The 19,796-nt window shown below is 42.4% G+C and overlaps 1 protein-coding gene across 2 annotated transcripts in view; it reads right to left on the minus strand.

The window, feature by feature from the left end:
* RGS6 (regulator of G protein signaling 6) overlaps nucleotides 1-19,796 on the minus strand; it is a 905,069-nt gene that overhangs the window by 276,655 nt on the left and 608,618 nt on the right. For both annotated transcript variants that reach the window (XM_073609698.1, XM_073609699.1), the window contains exon 5: nucleotides 18,938-19,044. In XM_073609698.1, the coding sequence (XP_073465799.1) occupies nucleotides 18,938-19,044 (107 nt within the window). The remainder of the gene's footprint in view (nucleotides 1-18,937; nucleotides 19,045-19,796) is intronic.

Below are 19,796 nucleotides of genomic sequence, written 5' to 3' on the forward strand. Positions count from 1 at the left end.
GAGAGGCGCTGGGTGAACTTGGGGATGAACCATCTGTAATACCCCATAAGTCCTAAAAAGGAACGTAGCTCTGTGAGAGTCTTCATGGCCTGCCACTCTTGGACGGCTTGAACTTTTGCAGGATCCGGAGAGACTCCCTGTCTTCCATGACATGCCCCAAGTATTGGATCTTTTGTCACATTAGGTGGCATTTACTGGGCTTCAGCTTTAACCTATACTGTGATAGATGAGTAAGCACCCGGACTAAGTGTTGATTGTGGTCTTTAAAAGTCATAGAGAAAATGAGGATATCATCTAAGTAAATTAGCACAGTCTCGAAGTTTTTATAAATCCACCCGAGCTCCACCACCAGGGTGCACTGACTGGCCATTTTTACTTAAATTACTGCACTACAAAGACAGGGATATAATTCTACGGCTGGCCAGGCAGACGCTTAACATGGAGATTCAGGGAGCCAAGATCTCAATGTATCCAGATTTCTCGGCCGCAATTCAAAAGCAGAGAGCAAAATTCACAGAAGTTAAAAAATGGCTACACCTCATCCCGGTGATATGCTCAATGCTGTACCCTGCTAAACTACGGGTGGTGGCAGATGGCACTGTCTACTTCTTTGAAAATCCTGTAACAGCAACCAATTGGTTGGATTGTAATGAAAGACAACTATGCACAGCAGCTCATTGATATGTCTTTATCGTGATATAGGAACCTATTAATCACCTTGTGAATATTGCCTCCAGATGTCATTACGGTACTGTATACTAAATGCCACTCTAATTGAATACTATTGGGAAGGAGGTCCCTGGACTTTTCTCTACTGTTTCCTACTCCCTCAGTGGTTTGCCTTCCTAGCACGATGGGATATCATAATACTTGCTACCGGAGACATTCCTTGGAGACGCTATATAAGCAATCACCCTAAAACATGAGTTCACACGCTGTGGATGCCAGTACAGCAGTGGATAGGGCAGAACAGGCCTATATATCTACTCCTAATGCCACCATTGAAAGGAAGTGGATAGAAGCACAACAATTCTGCCGTACTGTTCAAAACCAAAAAGGTTTTTATAAAGTGCTGGGGGCATTACTCAGCCCAAAAGGCATGCAATTGAACCTGTACAGTCCCAATGGGGTGATGAAGGCTGCTTTTTCACAGTCCTTTTTCCACACTGGGACCTGCCAGTACCCGCTAGCCAAGTCCAAGGTGGAAAAATAACAGGCCTGGCCTAGTGGTATGAGCGACTCCCCTACACTGGGCAGCGGGGAGGCATCTCGGTGGGTACAGGCATTGAGCTTGCAATAGTCCACACAGAAGCAGAAAAAACAGGGGTAGCCCACAGGCTGTGGCTCTCCTTTATTATCCCGATTTGCAGCATGTTGCAGATCGGGTGTTTGACCTCTTGGCAGATGGCAGGTGCTATGAGTCCTTATCTCTCTTGAATGGGAGGTGTATTCCCCTTAGGTATGGGATGGTCTATGGCCTCGGTGCATTCATAATCTTCAGGATCAACTGCAAAGACTAACAGGTGCTTTTACAACAGTGGATACAGGAGGTGTTGTTGGGGAAGTGGGCATTCCTGGAAGGGTATAGCCAACTGGTCCAGCAACTATTGGTACTGCTCAACATCTAGAGCAACCTTTCTCAAGCTTTTCAACACAGAGGAACCCTTGAAATAATGTTCCAATCTCAAGGAACCCCTGCTAAAAATTACTATATCTACAACTCACGATACATTAGTGCGATGGTCAGTGGGAACTTATCACTTGTGGTCATTGGAAAGAATTCTTTCCTTACAGATAGCTAAAAAGATCAATGGTGTCAGTGGGAACTTATCAGAGAGATGGAAATAGTTCATTGCTCAAGGAACCCCTAGCAACCTGTGGAGGAACCCTAGAGTTCCATGGAACCCTGGTTGAAGAACCCTGATCTAGAGGGGCCATGGTGGAATGCAGCGGGGCACAAATAGCTTTGACTGTCGGCTGGGACTCTGTGATACAATGCTTATGCACCGCATAGAGGTCTGCAAGGATCATGTGGTTAGGTAATTTTACCCAAGTTAATTCGCTGAACTAGCACCTGACTCTGATGGACTTTGGATAAGGTACTGGCTGTTAAGCAATCTTCTGGAACCCCAAGGTCCATGCAGGGTTTTACCATGACTGTGGCCCCTTGCAGCTTCTTGTGAGCCTACCGGCAGAGATCAGACTACTTCTTGAAGAGGAGTTAGCAACAGCTTTTGCTTTGGCAGGGTACGCACAACACCCACCCACCTCAAAGGCCTTAATCACATTAAGCCAGACAGCCCCCAGACCACAGCCCTATTTGCGCTGGTTCAACTGTTCAACTTCTGCCAATGGGCAGGGTAATTCCAAATTTTTCAGGACATTCATGCCCAGGACTATGGGTACCGAGGAAACAACCGGACTGTGGGTGACTATAACCCAAACTTGTTCCAGCACTTGGTTGAATATTTGCACCTTTACCCTGGTGACCCCTTCCATCAGGTTATTAGTGGCTTTCACAGACAACTATGATGGGTTATACTGGTCCCGAGTCCCAAACCATTGAATGTAAAATATATATTTCATGATAGTAACTTCAGAACCAGGGCCTTAACTACATGGGGCCACACCGCCAGCAACTCCGATCCTTGTTCAGATCTTCCTGCAGCAGGTTTGCACCTTTTGAGATCTGGGCCAACTCCTGTTTAACTGTAGACACTTCTTGCTGCAAGGATGCCATGTTTTTGCGTTAGCTACCAGATGCCTGTCTCTCACATACAGAAGCTCACTTTTCTTTTCCAAGGTGACCGAGGCTTCTACTTCCTCCTGAGGAGAAATGTAAATAATTGCCTCGCATCTAGCACAGATGTTGGCACCACATCCCTTCAATAATAAGTTATAGGAATTATAAGGAACTGGGACTTTAAAGGTGCAATAGGTGACACACAAATTATGTAAAAATACACATTTTATTTAGAAAATTTGATAAAAACATGTAAGTAAAAAAGAGTTTACATTCAATGTAACAATACAATTTTGATAGTACAACCGAAGGATTTATTTCTCAACATGTTTCACCACATGCCGTGGCTTCTTCAGGAGAATAATATTTAACAGGCACTAAAAAAGTCATGTGAAAATTACACAATGAAACAAACAAAATATAAAGCAAACAATTGATCAAAAAAAAGAAATAAAAAATAATACCAATATCTGATCTACCAATGCAATACTATAGTCAAAGGGATATATTTACCTGTATATAGATCTTTCAAAAAATTTAATAAAAAATGAACATGAACTCTAGTGTTTAAATCACAAAAATCAAGAGGCGGGCCCAACCAATGGATCAACTGATGACCATAGAGAGTAAATAAGATCGCGTTTTAAACTGATGGAAGAGGACCTGGATCGAGGATGGAGGAAAATGAATATTTTGATTTTTTAATTTCTTAGTTCAAATAATTTTTTATTATTTTTATTATTATTTTTTATTTAAAAAAAAAAATATATATATATATATATATGTATGCATGTATGTATGTATGTTTATAGTATATAAGTATATATATGAATTAGTAAGCAAAAGTTTGTACCTGTGATGGAAAGATCAAACATCGAATCAACCATCCAAGCTATTTTTTCTACATTGGTCAGTGTCACCCCCAAAGAAAACCAAGGGGGGACAGAGAACCTAAAAGGCAAATAAATTGAAATCAATAAACACTCTAGACCAAAAATGGCTCCTAGATAGATAGGCAGAGATGACATTGAATACCTGGATAGGCAGTGTGTGAAGAAAATAGCCTCCTCCTCCTTTCAGGCTGGCCCTCAAATTGAACCACCACCAGAATGCTTAAATACCCTCCCCCTCTCCAAATTTGGTGCCAAAAAAAGGCGCCAAAAAATAGGGGAGGGGCGTATGCTGCAGGGGCGTTTACCCATAGGTAGTCACACCGGAAGTGACACTTCAAACTGAATCAGGAAGTAAAATAGCTGCAAATCCAACGCTTCCTTTTTTTCACTTAGGGTGGGAGCTGGCCGCGTGTAAGATGGTATTCCCTGCTGAGGATTTTCTAAACAGGGAGGAGCCAAGCGTGCCATCTGAATTTAAGTAAATAGAAATATCCAAAAAGGAACCCGTCCAAGGAAGAACTTCTGCTTTTCCTGGACAAACTCAAGGCCAATCCCTATAATCTCAAATCTACTATGACTTACGATCAAAACATGATTAACTTTTTGGATATTTCTATTTACTTAAATTCAGATGGCACGCTTGGCTCCTCCCTGTTTAGAAAATCTTCAGCAGGGAATACCATCTTACACGTGGCCAGCTCCCACCCTAAGTCCCTGGTGGAGAGCATCCCTTATAGTCAATATCTACGAATAAGGAGAAATTGTAGTCGTGACCAAGACTTTAAAAAGGAAGCATTGGATTTGCAGCTATTTTACTTCCTGATTCAGATTGAAGTGTCATTTCCGGTGTGACTACCTATGAGTAGACGCCCCTGCAGCGTTCGCCCCTCCCCTATTTTTTGGCGTCTTTTTTTGGCGCCAAATTTGGAGAGGGGGAGGCTATTTAGGCATTGTGGTGGTGGTTCAATTTGAGGGCCAGCCTGAAAGGAGGAGAACGCTATTTTCTTCACACACTGCCTATCCAGGTATTCAATGTCTTTTCTACCTCCTTATCTAGGAGCCATTTTTGGTCTAGATTGTTTATTGATTTCAATTTATTTGCCTTTTAGGTTCTCTGTCCCCCCCCCTGGTTTTTTTTTGGTTGTGACACTGACCAATGTAGAAAAAATAGCTTGGATGGTTGATTCGATGTTTGATCTTTCCATCACAGGTACAAACTTTTGCTTACTACTTCATATATATATACTATAAACATATATAATTTTTTTTTTTTTAATAAAAATAAAAATAATAAAAAATCATTTCAACTAAGAAATTTAAAAATCAAAATATTCATTTTCCTCCATCCTTGTTCCAGGTCTCTTCCATCAGTTTAAAACGCGATCTTATTTTCTCTCTATGGTCATCAGATGATCCATTGGTTGGGTCCGCCTCTTGATTTTTGTGATTTAAACACTAGAGTTCATGTTCATTTTTTATTCAATTTTTTGAAAGATCTATATACAGAAATATATCCATTTGACTATAGTATTGCATTGGAAGATCAGATATTGGTATTATTTTTCATTTGTTTTGTTGATCGTTTGTTTGCTTTATATTTTGTTTGTTTCATTGTGTAATTTTCATATTACGTTTTTAGTGCCTGTTAAACATTATTCTCCTGAAGAAGCCACGGCATGTGGTGAAACATGTTGAGAAATAAATCCTTCGGTTGCACTATCAAAATTGTATTGTTACATTGAATGTAAACTCTTTTTTACTTACATGTTTTTATCAAATTTTCTAAATAAAATGTGTATTTTTACATAATTTGTGTGTCACCTATTGCACCTTTAACCACTATATCATTAAATGTGAAAGAAGGTTGAACACTCGTCTTCTTGCTTTCTGTGGGTAAAGAATCTGTGTCACAACTCAAACAAGGTCACAAACACAAACAGGTAACCCTCTAGGATTGGGACTATGTAGGCACTATCAATAGGTTATCAAGTATTAATTAAAAATAGCATTTATTGATACACAAAAAAAGATAAAGGGGGCGTGACCGGAAGCTGCCCTGTATGGAAGCCTGAACCTGTAGCTCTCCGCCTGCCTGCAGCCTAACGGCCTAATAAGGGGACTTTAAGCACCTGTATATGGGTGGAAATCGGAGAACCCGCTCTTCCAAACCCAGGGGACCATCCGTGCCACCCTCCGGATCCTCTGCGACCCTCCAGGAGTATTTTAAACCTCCCTCCATCTCCGACAACGGGATTGACAAGATGGGGCCGCCATCATGCTCTTCCTCCACGAGGCCGCTGCAGCCGCCGAACTCCCCACCGCTGCTGTATCCACAGAGCACATCGGTGCTGGATCGGGAGAGGAGCGGTTCACACTATCGGGACCCAGGAGGGGTGAGTCCATCCCAGCCCTATACATCTCTGAGCGGGCTGCAGCATGACTGCAGGGACACTGTTCAAGGCCTCACAGCAGCCAGCTACACCCAGTGCTCTGAGGCCTTCCCACGGCTGCTGCGCACGGCTTTAGACCCGCTCCTCTCAGGAGGAGGAGAGGTGTCACCTACCCCCTCACTCCATTCAGGAGACTTTCCCCCACTACCAGACCCGGAATATGCCCAGGCCTCGGGACCTCCGTCGGCAAGGCAAATTAGGGAAGGTACCCCCCTGTAGGAACTCCACTATGCTCCAGACCTGCCCCAGCCACAGAGACAGGCCCGACATAGTATCCACAAAACTACAGAAAGGGGCACAGGCCAAGCATTGTCCTATGCACAAGTGACCATCTCTCCCAATTTGACTAACAAAGATGGACTAGTAAATGCTCTTCCCTCTCCTTCACCAAGGTGGGGAGATTTGCAGGACCCTCATATACAGCCCTGTGAAACATTGAGATCTGAGCCCCCCCCCCCTGCTCCACGGAAGGAATCCTCTTTTTTGCAGTACCCTCAACAACATATCGGAGATGATCCACAACTGCAGCAGATCCCCCCCATGGCAAGCATGTCTCCAAGCCATACCCGCCAAGGAGGACTTTAAACTCCTGATCGAGGAAGTCAAGTCCGCTTGTAGGGCGGAAATCCAAGCAATTCATGCCAACCTTAAACATTTATCTGAGAGAGTAGAGATGGCGGAAGAGGAGCTTCAGGAGACCAAACTTGCTGTGCACCGCACTCAGGTGCAAGGAGCTGACCACCATCTAATGCTTCGGAACATGCAGCACCATCTTGAAGATTTAGATAATAGGGGGCGCAGAAACAACATTCGGGTCAGGGGTCTACCGGAACCGGAGGGCCCGGAGGACCTCCACGAAACCCTGCAATCTTTATTCAACAACCTTTTGGGTGACCCCCCGAATAAACCTATAGTGATGGACCGAGCCCACCGTGCCCTACGTCCCAAAGGGCCTGCTTCCAGACCACGTGATGTTATATGCAGAGTTCACTCCTTCCCCTTAAAGGAAGACATTATGCGAAAAGCCCGAATCACCAAGAAGGTTGTTCATGGAAACACACAAATTCAGCTATACCCCGATCTTTCCTGGATCACTCTGCAAAAACGTAGACTTCTCCAGCCTCTACTAGCTTCCTTGCAGGAAAACAACATAACTTATCGATGGGGTTTCCCCTTCAGCCTAACAGCCCGTCATCAAGGAAAATCTGCAGTGTTACGTTTTCCAGAGGACCTAGATAATTTCTGCAACACTCTGGAGATCTCTGTTCTGCGCCTTCAAGACTGGGACTTAGTGGAAACGCCAACGCCACCTCCAGTGATCTGGCAGAAGATCCCTCCAATGAAACGCCCCAGAGACAGGGACTCTCCTCGAGGGTCCACTAAGCCTAGGAATAGCTGAATGCCATATTGGGTCTCCCTGACCCACCCATCAGGTATATTTGCATCCCCTTAGGCCTAAAGCCTGTTACTTTGTGCTATCCATCAGGCACCCCCTACTGGAGACATGGCAGTGGTAGTTTCCCTGGTCAATAGTCCCCCTATAGGTTTACCTTACCAAAGTTCCCCTTTATTTCCTACCCAATAGGAGGTTTTTTGAACACTGTTGTGTTTGTTTACATGGTTCTCTATGTCCCCCCGGCCCGGGTCTTTTTTGTGGGCCCTGCTCGGGGGGACTTACCGGAACTTAATAGATCCTGGGCAGTTTGCACTGCGTAGGATCTCATTGCAATGTTTGCTTTTACTTGTTGTGGTTATAACTAATTTCTTCTTTTTTTTCTCTCTTTCCTTTATCTTTCTCTTCCTCACCCCCTCCCTTTCCCTGGCTCATCATTGGCTCTGGAGAACCACTGGACATATTCTGTATATGGATCCCCCTTTTTTTCCAGAGATCAGGACACTTGCGGCTGGATAAGCTAAGTACCGCTGAGCTCACACACACCCACGATCATGGTTAAGATTATGTCACTTAATGTCCACGGCCTGAACTCAAATAAAAAAAGGCATCTTACACTGAGGGAGCTCAGGCAGTCTGGGGCGGACATTGTCCTACTACAGGAAACGCACTTTAATAAAGGAGACGCCTTCACCTTTGCATCCAGATACTATCCTCAGGCATACCAGGCGTTTAGCCCCCGCAAACGAGCTGGAGTGGCGATCCTATTTAAAAGAGGTTCCCCTTTCAAATGCACTGAGTCTCTTATAGACCCACGAGGGCACTATATTATCCTACGAGGTCAATGGCAAACGCAGGTGGTCACTATCTGTGCCCTGTATGCTCCAAATACCCGACAAATACACTTTTTAACCAGAGTATTGGCACAGTTATTTAAATCCCCCAATGAATATTTGATCATTGGAGGAGATTTTAATCTATCTCACTCGGTAGGCCTAGATCGCCATGTAACAAACCCTACAGAACCACAGACCCGAGTTGCACGGGACTCACAACTATTTCGCCAACTTACTAGGCGTTATGCTCTATTCGATATATGGCGGGCTCTACACCCGGGAGATAGACAATATACATTTTACTCCGCCCCCACCGCATGCACTCTCGTATAGACTACTTTTTTGTTAATAATGCCACCCTTCGTGCCAGGATGCTCAGATCCTACCTATTTCTTGGTCCGGTCACACTCCTGTGACTATGTCCTTGGAAATGGGCACCCCTATACGTAAACCATGCCACTGGCAATTAAATAATTTCCTTCTCCAACACATCCCATCTAAATTAGAACTCGAGACAACATTACAGAACTATTTCCTTGAAAATGACACCTCTGATGTCTCCCTTTCCACTCTTTGGGAGGCCCACAAGGCGGTCCTCAGGGGACGGTGTATAGCAATTTCCTCGGCCATGAGGAAGGATGCAAAAGCGTCCAAACTTCAGGCGGAGAGAAATCTCAAAGCCTTAGAACTCCAACTACAAACTTCACCATCCCTACCTCTTCTAAAGAAAATTGTTTGTTTACGAACCACACTCCGAGATCTAGCACTAGGCCATGTAGAGAAAGCACTTCGTAGATTGAAGCAAACTTATTATGACAAAGGCAATAAAGCCCATTCACTACTAGCGCGCAAATTATCAGAGCAATCTCACACGGCCACCCCTCACCAAATAAAGGATAGAAAGGACACACTCCTCTCAAACCCCCAAGAAATAGCCCGAGCCTTTGGGGAATTCTATACGGCCCTATATAATGACCCTGAAATCCCACATGATCCACTCCCCCAGGACCTAGCTGAACGTATGCGACAATACTTAATGGACAGTGGAATCCCCAAACTTCAGGCGTCAGACTTACTTTCCCTCAATGCCCCAATATCGGTAGAAGAACTGACAGCCACCATTAAAAACTTACCATCACATAAGTCCCCTGGTCCCGATGGCCTCCCCTATGAATACTATAAGACATTTCCCCAACCCTCCTGCCCCATATGTGCAGGTTATTTAATGCCTTTCTTCAGCACACTTCTATTCCCTCAGATATGCAGAGGTCATTCCTCACGTTAATCCCCAAACCTGACAAAGATCCTTCACTATGTGCAAGTTATAGGCCAATCGCACTGCTAAACTCTGATCTAAAAGTATTTACTAAGCTCCTCTCGATGCGATTGAACCTAATACTTCCTTCCTTAATACATAAGGATCAGGTGGGCTTTGTCCCCCTTCGTCAAGCAGGGGATAATACAAGACGGATTATTGACCTCATAGAGGTGGCAAACAGGGACGGCTTGGAAACATTGGCTTTAGGGCTAGATGCTGAAAAGGCCTTTGATCGCCTTGGATGGCCGTTACTGTTTGCCACGCTGAAATATATGGGGTTCCAGGGCCCCTTTTTACAGGCCATCCAACACCTATACACAAATCCCACCTCTCATGTCAAGACTCCCTTTGCCTTATCATCAGCCTTTTCAATTGCGAACGGAACCCGCCAGGGATGTCCACTCTCGCCATTATTATTCGCGTTGTGTGTTGAGCCTCTGGCGGCGTCGGTTCGTAAAAACCCAAACATACACGGGATCCAGGGAATTTAAACTAGCACTATTTGCTGACGACATTATACTTACCCTGACTCAGCCTAGGATATCACTTCCCGATTTACATGCTGAGCGCGATTTATATTGTTCCCTTTCTGGTTACAAAATAAATCAGAGGCCTTGCCTATTAATGTCCCCCCAGCAGAGGTCCAGCATCTACAGCAATGCTTCCCCTACCACTGGAAAACAACAGCCCTGAAATATTTGGGAGTGCAGATCACTCCTTCCTACACTACCCTATATAGAGCCAATTTCCCTCCCCTCTTTAGATCCATAAGGGATTTGCTACAAAAGTGGAAGGCCCACCATATATCCCTTCTAGGGAGGATGGCCTCTGTAAAGATGACCATCCTTCCCAAACTTCTATATCTCTTCCAGACACTCCCTATCCCGATCCCTCGGACAGATCTGAGGAAACTACAGGCGGATTTGGTAAAGTTTGTTTGGAACTATGGGAGGCATAGAATATCTCAATCAGTCTTAATGGCGGCACGCTCAGAAGGGGGACTGGCGTTCCCTGACTTAAACAGATACTACCAAGCTGCCCAACTATGGGCCCTGGCCTCCTGGTTTCCTCAACAGTCTTACAACAGATGGACGGAAATTGAAAAAATTTGGCTGGCACCTATACATCCAAATAGTTTGCTCTGGAATGCAAATGTGGAGGTGGACTTGGCCCGGCTTCTGGGCCCTATGCTTCTTCTTAGGTCTCTCTGGCGTAAATTATCCAGAACACATAAGCTGGGTTCGGAGAGATCACTTCTCACGTCCTTTCTCTATAACCCCAGACTTCCTGCAGGCCTCACACACCAAATGTCTTTACCATGGGCGACAAGGAATTTGTTCCACTTTGGACATCTAGTACACCCCTATACGCGTAAACTGCTCTCATTTACAGAACTCCAACAGAAATTTGATTTGCCCCGTCAGGTATTCTATGGGTACCTACAGATCAGGCACTACGCCCAATCGCTAGCCCCGAACTTACAATTCTCAACTCCAACCACATTTGAGAGTTTGATGTTAGAGGGTTCGGCACGTCGAGGTTTAATCTCAGATATATACAAGGTGCTAAATTCGTATTGCTTCACCACACAGGGTAAGCATGCGTACATGCTCCGATGGGAAAGAATATTGGATGAGGAAATACCAGAAGCGACATGGCAGACAATTTGGTCACAGGCAGCTAAGAGTTCTCTTTGTACGCTCTACAAGGAGAACTCCTATAAAATTATTTTCTTTTGGTATATGACACCAGATGTTCTTTGAGCCATTTACCCTTCCAGCTCGGACAGATGCTGGCGGTGTCAGGGTGATAAGGGAACCTTATACCACATTTACTGGACTTGCCCCAAGATAGTGCCTTTTTGGACGGAGACACAACTTTTACTAACCTGCCTGCTGGGAGTACCGGTCCCTAGAACCCCTAAATCATTCCTTCTGGGAGTATCTGGATTACAGATACCCAAGCACTCCAAGAAATTGCTTCGACATATCTTGACAGGCGCAAGGTGCCTCATAGCCCTCTATTGGAAACGACGGGACCCGCCTACTCAAACAGACCTATGTACTAGAATAAAAGATATAGAACTAATGGAAAAAATGACTGCTAGATTACAAGACAGATTAGAAATGCATGACAGGGTATGGGAACACTGGCATAGACGAGAGGATCCTCCTTGAGCTATTGATTGAGCCTCCCCCTCTATCCCCCTCCCTTCCCTCCCCCCTCTTTCTTTCTTTTCTCTACTGTATCTTTTCCTATTTTTGTTTATTGGATAATGCTAAGGTCCATGTTGACACTTATATGTTGATTACTGAACTTTATATGGAACCCGATCTAAGCTTTACACACTTGAATAATTGTTTAACGATGTTGGTTACCAGCAAGCTTTGTCGATGGCATAGTGAATTTTGTATAATACAGTATCACTGTCTTTTCTACTTTCCTGAATATATGATTAATAAAAAATGTTATTTGAAAAAAAAAAAAGATAAAAACACGTCTGAAAATACACATACACACAAAATACAAATAGAGTGGTACTGATACATAGAAATATGAAATATGACACCTTTAGGTGTCATATTTATATGTATCAGTACCACTCTATTTGTATTTTTTGTGCCGCAATATGTGTTTTCAGACGTGTTTTTATCTTCCTTTTATCTTCCTTTTTGTGTATCAATAAATGCTATTTTTAATTGATACTTCTTGATAGTACCTACATAGTAACAATCCTAGAGGGTCACCTGTTTGTAATTGTATATCAGGGATGACGGCACAGTACAAATTAAGACCAGAGTCTTTCTTCCGATCTCCCCAAACAGGCCCTCCAAATGTGCCACAGTGGGCTCCATTCACAGAACCAGATAGCATGCGGTATGTAGGTGTCCAGACACACACAGTTTCCTTAAATATTGCATACGATCCTAAAACTGTCAATTTACTACACCGTTCTGCGGTATTTACTGCAAAATGCTGAAAATGCTCTGTAAATACCACATGAACAGGCGTTAAACTCTATTCACAGAAGGAAATAAATAATTAAATGCATGCGGTAATTAAGTAGTAGTCAAGGTATGCAGTATTTAAGGAATGTGTACTGGTTGTTAAGAAACGGGGAGTTGCTGGTGTCCTTAACAACCAATCACAACTATGACAGTTACTGGCTGGTAAGGACGCCGGTGGCTGCCCACTCCTTGACAACGCAATATTTACTACTGTCAATAAATACGCTGGCTACCGCTAGGTGTAAATTTATCGCATGTTTTCACTACCAAAATACTGCATGACTTCATAAAATAACTCATGTGGTATTTTAGTATCGTTTATTAGTGAATGCCTAAAAAACTTTTTAAACGCTATGAGATATTTTACTGAAAAATTTAAAGAAGAAAATACTGCGTTGTGAATGGAGCCAAGTGTGCTCTAAGTTAATATGTTCATCCTCTGAAAGTACCATCACTGCTTGAGGGGAATCATCTTTGAAAGAGTTAATAGCTAGCACTGCGATCAGTCTTGAGAGTACCTGATGGAGGTGGACAGGACTCTCCAATTTCTCCTCCCACTCTGTCAGTGAAATACTGGACCCTGAGCCAGCCACTGAGTGGGGCATATCCTGCTAACTTACGTCAAGTATGGGCAGAACTCTGCGCTAGATGCCGGAAGGTAATAGAACTCACACAGAGACCGAATGTTGTGACAAGTTGTATTGTGGAGATATTGAGGAAATTCACATTTCATAAACACTTACAATGAACCGTACAGAGGATGTCCATATACACTGATGACCCCTGATAGTATCTGACAAAGGAGACAGTCCTGCAACTGGGCAATGGAGAAAGGGAGGGTTGTTGCCCAAGATACAGCGACATTCCCTATTCTGTCCCTCCATCACAGGAACCCATCCCTATGCTAGACAATCTATCCCTAACCAGTGACGTTTCTATCCCTGACCTGATCACTCTCAAAATGCATGCCAGCTGAAGGGGGACAATGCTATTTATTAGTACTGCCCACACTAAAGCTGGTCAGCCAGGGCAGCAGTTTCCAACCAGACAGCTGCTCCCTTCGTGACACCTACAGAATCCTCAGAGGACCATGGGTTCCCCCTTGTACTCTGCTCTCTCTGCACGGTGGTCGCCTAAAAGTGTCAGCCTTGCAGGGAAGCCAAACTACATCTGCCTTCAAGCTCCTCACAGTAGAGAGAAGACATCCAATATCTAAAACATTAGTTAAAAAAATAAGTCTTGCTGGGAGTGGGAGGTGCTGTATAGGGGGTGTCCCTGCAGCTTTTATTGTCAGTGGCCAATTACTTGATGATACCTGCATAAATCCTATGGTTAAGGCTAAGATCCTGTGTCCTGTACCCCCTCCATTCATCCCATGCCCATTAAAATTATCCAATTATTTACAACATCACCTGTAATTTACCGCCCACTTAGGCTCACACAGATAGGCAACCATCCCAAGTCAGCCCCTCTAAATGAGCCTAAGCCACGGTCTCCAGAGATGTGCCATAACTTGACTAATCACAATACTTGCCAGATAGCAATGAAATCCAATGATTCCTGAAGTGGTAGACTGATTGCCTTTGTAGTACTGGTTCTTTGCCACACATGCATTGTGTATTTTCCTTATCACAGGCCAAAGTGAGGCAGACCTTTTATGCGGTTTCTCCTGGTGAGTACAGATGTTTGGGATGGTGCTGGGTAGGAGCTTGACCCTGGCACAAGTCTGGCTACCCATCAGGACAGATATATAGACAGATATATGTACATACAGCCCATGGTACACTATTGGCAGAGGCAGTGAAGAGATGTGTACTTAATTAAAGGGCCTAATTATTATGTTCCAACACGCCTGAGAATTGGAGGTATGTGTCCTGTACGCTTAGGACAAGTAATGCCCTTGGATTTTCACACTATAGATATTATTATATTAATTAAAATGAAATATCCTTTAAAGTATATCTAAAGTCAAAACTTTTTTCTAAGTTGTAGATTAATTAGAAAATGGTTACAACCCCTGTCTTTTGTGCTGTCTGTATCCCATTGGAGAGGTGTTCTTTTAGTAGGATTGGATAGAGGTGGGTAGGAGGGAGGGTTGGGAAAAAATATTTATTCCTGATGTGGGGCTTTAAAAACACTTTGCTGTGTAGTATTTCTTATGGAATTATAGTACACAACGGTGGGGTTGATTTATTACAACTGGAGAGTGCAAATCTGGTGCAGCTGTGCATGGTAGCCAATCAGTGATTGTAAAGGCTTGTTTAAAAAAAAATTAAATAACAAACATGTTATACTTACCTCCTCTGTGCAGTTGGTTTTGCATAGAGCAGCCTGGATTCTCCTCTTCTCGGGTCCCTCTTTGCTGCTCCTGGTCCCTTCCTCATTTGAGTGCCCCTCAGCCAGCAGTTTGCTACAGGGGTCACCCAAGCTGATTCAGAGCTCCATGTATCCGTTCAGACACGGAGCCCCAACCTGGCCCTGCCCCCCCTCTCTCCCCTGATTGGCTGACTGACTTTGATTGACAGCTGTGGGAGCCAATAGCTGCTCTGTCTCAGCCAATCAGGAGGAGTGTACTGGATGGCTGAGGGGATCGTGGACATCAATGGAAAGAGAAGGAGCTCAGGTAGGTAATGGGGGGGGGGGGGGGTTGCTGGGGAGGCTGCTACACACAGAAGGTTTTTTATCTTAATGCATAGAATGCATTAAGATAAAAAAAAAAAAACTTCTGCCTTTACAACTCCTTTAAGCTTTGACAAAAAAACAAAACTGGAAGATGATTGGTTTCTGTGCAGGGCTGCATGAGATTTTGCATCTCAACCCCAATGTGTCACAAGGACAAGGAGGTAACTAGTTTGGACTTTTAAGGTGCCAATCAATAATTGTATAAAATTAAAATTTTTATTTTAAACATTTGTCGTAGAAACAACATTAATACATCATTATTAAAAACATACTGTACAAAGAACACGTAAATGCAATTTGATAGCACAGATAGTTCTGTGCATTTTTCAAAGTGTACAGATATGCTGGTAGGTACAGGGTAAAAAAGTTTTCACTGTCACCACCCTAGGGCCCGCAGTGATGGTAGAGAGCAAGGTAAATTACCTAAAATGTATTAGGGGCCATCCCACAATTGGCAGCAGAGGCGCACATCACAAGCATTTTACAAAGGGGTATTATTGATGGATCTGGAACAGCCACGGAAATTTTTTTCCTGAGTGCCTTAAGTAAAATTGTGAAACCATCTGGGCTGCACGTCAGCTGCAAGGGAATAAGACGTATTCTCCTTCAGCTGATGCACAGACTGAATGGTTTCACAATTTTACTTGAGGCTGTTCTAGATCTATCAATACTACCCTTTGTAAAATGCTTGTGGTGTGCATTAATAGATTGGAGGTCATTTACCTCACTCTCTACCCCCACTGCAGGTCCTACTTTTTTGCCCTGTACTTACCCACATATCTGTACACTCCTGGTAAAAACGGAACAACTTTCAAAAAAATCAAGTCGAACTGCCTATATTATACTGCTTAATTGAGAATGAGGGAGTTGTTTGATTATGCATACCAGTCATGCAATTTGTACATGTAGTTGGTAAAAATGCAATCTAATTGCATATACTGTATGGATCCTTTGTATGTTCTTAACAATGATGTAATAATGTCGTTTTACGGCAATTGGTTTTAAAAAATGTACATAATTGTGTGACCGTATGGACTGTGCACCGCATCCCCTTTTTAGCACAATATTTGATAAGAGAAGCAAGAAACAAAAAATGTGCCAAAAAAAGGTGCCAATCACTTTAAGGGAAAAAAAACTTAAGCAAATTGTATAAAAACAATCATTTACTGTGCCAATGCTAAAATGTACCTCAAGGTGCAGTACAAAAAAAATGTACAGTACATCCCCACAAACACATATACAGTACCCTGCATATAACCTCAAAACATCCTGTAAAGCTCTATAGCTTTTCCTAGCATAACATAAATATAATAAATCCATTTCTGATTCCTTGTGATATCTTCTGAGGTACCAGTAGGTTATTGATGAATGTGAGATTGCATCTCCATGCCTTTAGCAAAGAGAAGCTTCGGGAGAGCAAAGAACAAATAAATGTGAAATGGTATTGTACACTTAGGGAATCCCCCTGAAAACAGGTGGAGGAGATGGAAGACAGGGGAGGTGGATGGGTCAAAATATCCCAAACATGAAAGAGCGCCCCAGAGGAAGCGGGCCAAGTACACGGAGCCCTAAAACCCAACAGCCATCCAAAAGAGCAATCACCTTAATTTACTTGACATACAGAATGGGATTCAAGATAGGAGACTAAGAAGGTCTTATATTTAAACATCCTCAGTATGTCTGTCTATTTCAGGCATGGAGCATCATCAAATAAAAATTATGATTTTAAACAATTATGGTTAATGGCCGCCTTAAAAGTCCATACTAGCTTCTCTTTTGTCTTTGCATATCTTATAATCTGGATGTAACACCTTATTTTGAGCAGGATAATCTCTCTCTCTCTCTCGCTCTCTCTCTCTCTTTCTCTCTCTCTCAAGGTTTCACAGTTTGTCCTGTGGAAGCTCACAATCTTATAGTTCTTGAAGTGCATGGACATTTAGATAAGTATAAGTTCCCCTAATAGTCCTATAAGGAAGAATTCAGCTATTATGTCTTGGCTCAAGGTGCATTTCCTCACCAACCTCATCTCTTCACTATACAGTAAAACCTTGGTTTGAGAGTAACTTGGTTTGAGAACGTTTTGCAAGACAAGCAACATTTTTAAATAAATTTTGACTTGATATACAAGCGATGTCTTGATATAAGAGTAGCGTCATGTCACCACTGAGTATAAAAGAGAATTGAAGCACCTCTAAGTGTAGCAATATGGTTACATTTAATGAAGGTACAACATTTAGCAACATATTGCTACACTTAGAGGCACCTCTCTTCTCCTTTATACTCTGTAGCACCTGCTGGATTTTGCTTCTAATCCCCTTGTGGAGGCTTCCTTTTATGGATGGACATTTTATGGTTACACAACCTACCGTATTGCTATAATCTTTTTATATGGACTATAAACTGAAGAACCTATGAATTAATGGTTGTGGAACGAATCATTTTAGCTTCCATTTCTTATGGGGAAATTTGCTTTGATATACAAGTGCTTTGGATTACAAGCATGTTTCTGGAATGAATTATGCTTGCAATCCAAGGTTTTACTGTATCTGCACACTTCTGGAGAGAACTTTTTCCAACAACTGCCCATAAGCTTACAGCACAGAAGGTACAAGAGTTCCTTGCATGAGTATGATACAGAAACCCTGCATCACAAGCTTACATCTCCTAGCACAATGCTCCTACTCTCCAGTTATCACATCTGTGTATTTCCTACTCTTTGTGTATCCTCACATTCCATCTTATCCCACAACATCTCCCCTGGAATCTTTCACTGACAAAAAAAAAATTAAAAAATAAAACAAAAAGGAGTGGATTCCTGCAATGGTAGAAAGCCTTGCCACTACCCACTGCAGTTTAGGGGACCTTCTGCTGCTTTACATAGGCCACAATCCAAATAGGCAAAGCACAAACACCACAGAGTGCTACACACAGCCAAATCTTCTGGGCACACATTGAGAAAAAAGTGGCACTAGCTGAGAGATCTTTTTTAATGCTAACAAGATTATAAGCTGAACTTTTATATTACATTTAATTCAGGGTGTCTACATTACAGAACATCTAGTTGTTCTGTAATGCTCTGCTTACTAATCAGAAAGACCAGCACTGTTTTTCCCTTGCTGACTGCCTATAACTAAAAATATGTCATTTGTTCTGGTGGTGTTTGGGGAAATGAAATTTCACTGACTATTTTGACTATTCAAAGCATTACAGTAAAATGTATTGTGGAAAACCTGGTGCATATACTGTAGTAAAAAAGGTAGGAGCCTCTATACATTTCCTGTTGTGATGGACAGATCTTTCAACTATACCTACAGTGGCTACAGTAAAAAGTATTTCCATGTGTGATTAATAAAGACATTTTTAGTGCACTTCTTATAATCATCACTTTGATTTATTTTTCATCCTTTTATCAAATATTTGTATAATTTGAGTGCTTTGTGGGTACAAATATACCTGAAAATATAGAATTTCAAAGATCCATAATGATCCCTTGAGACAATAAGCAATTATCACTAATAGTTTTATCCATTGTGTATTACAGCAGAAAAAACATTTAGCTTTTCTCAGTGTTAAGAAGCATTTTACTATTGCAAATGATTACTTGATTCACTTACTTGAAAACGATAGAAGGTCCCATCATCCTTCAGTGTGAGGACATGATCTGATATGGGGAAGATGTAACCTTGGGCTGCTATAAGGCTTCCTAAATGTATTGCTTCCACTGTAAAAAGACAGTATAGTATAATTAGTTGAGGACATTTACTTTGAAAACAAACAAAACAAGGCATTGCAATCTGTGATGAAGAAAGGTTAGAACTATGTAACTTAGGGATGTGCTATCACCTTTAGTACCAGAGTTTGGCTGTTAACAAACTAGTAAAGCAGCTACTGTATCTCATTGATGCACTGTGAAACTAACACTTGTAATCACTCTTCTTCCATCAGGAGGTGCATTTACCACATTTTGAGGAATACACAGTCTCACCTACAGTGCCTTGAAAAAGTATTCACACCCCTTGAAATTTTCCAAATTTTCTCATGTTACAACCAAAAACTTACATGTATTTTATTGGGATTTTATGTGATAGACCAACACAAAGTAGCACATAATTTTGAAGTGGAAGGAAAATAATAAATGGATTCTCCAAATTTTTTTTTACAAATAAATATCTGAAAGTGTGGCGTGCATTTGTATTCAGTCCCCTTTACTCTGATAACGCTAACTAAAATTTAGTGATACCAATTGCCTTCTGAAGTCACATAATTAGTAAATAGAATGCACCTGTGTGTAATTTAATCTCAGTATAAATACAGTTGTTCTGTGAATCCCTCAGAAGTTTGTTAGAGAACCTAAGTGAACAAACATCATCATGAAGGCGAAGGGACACACCAGACAGGTCAGAGATAAGGTTGTGGAGAAGTTTAAAGTTTATGGTTAGGTTATAAAAAAATATCCCAAGCTTTTAACTTTGA

This window comes from Aquarana catesbeiana, linkage group LG13 (assembly GCF_042186555.1).
Source record: "Aquarana catesbeiana isolate 2022-GZ linkage group LG13, ASM4218655v1, whole genome shotgun sequence".
NCBI classification, from domain to species: domain Eukaryota; kingdom Metazoa; phylum Chordata; class Amphibia; order Anura; family Ranidae; genus Aquarana; species Aquarana catesbeiana.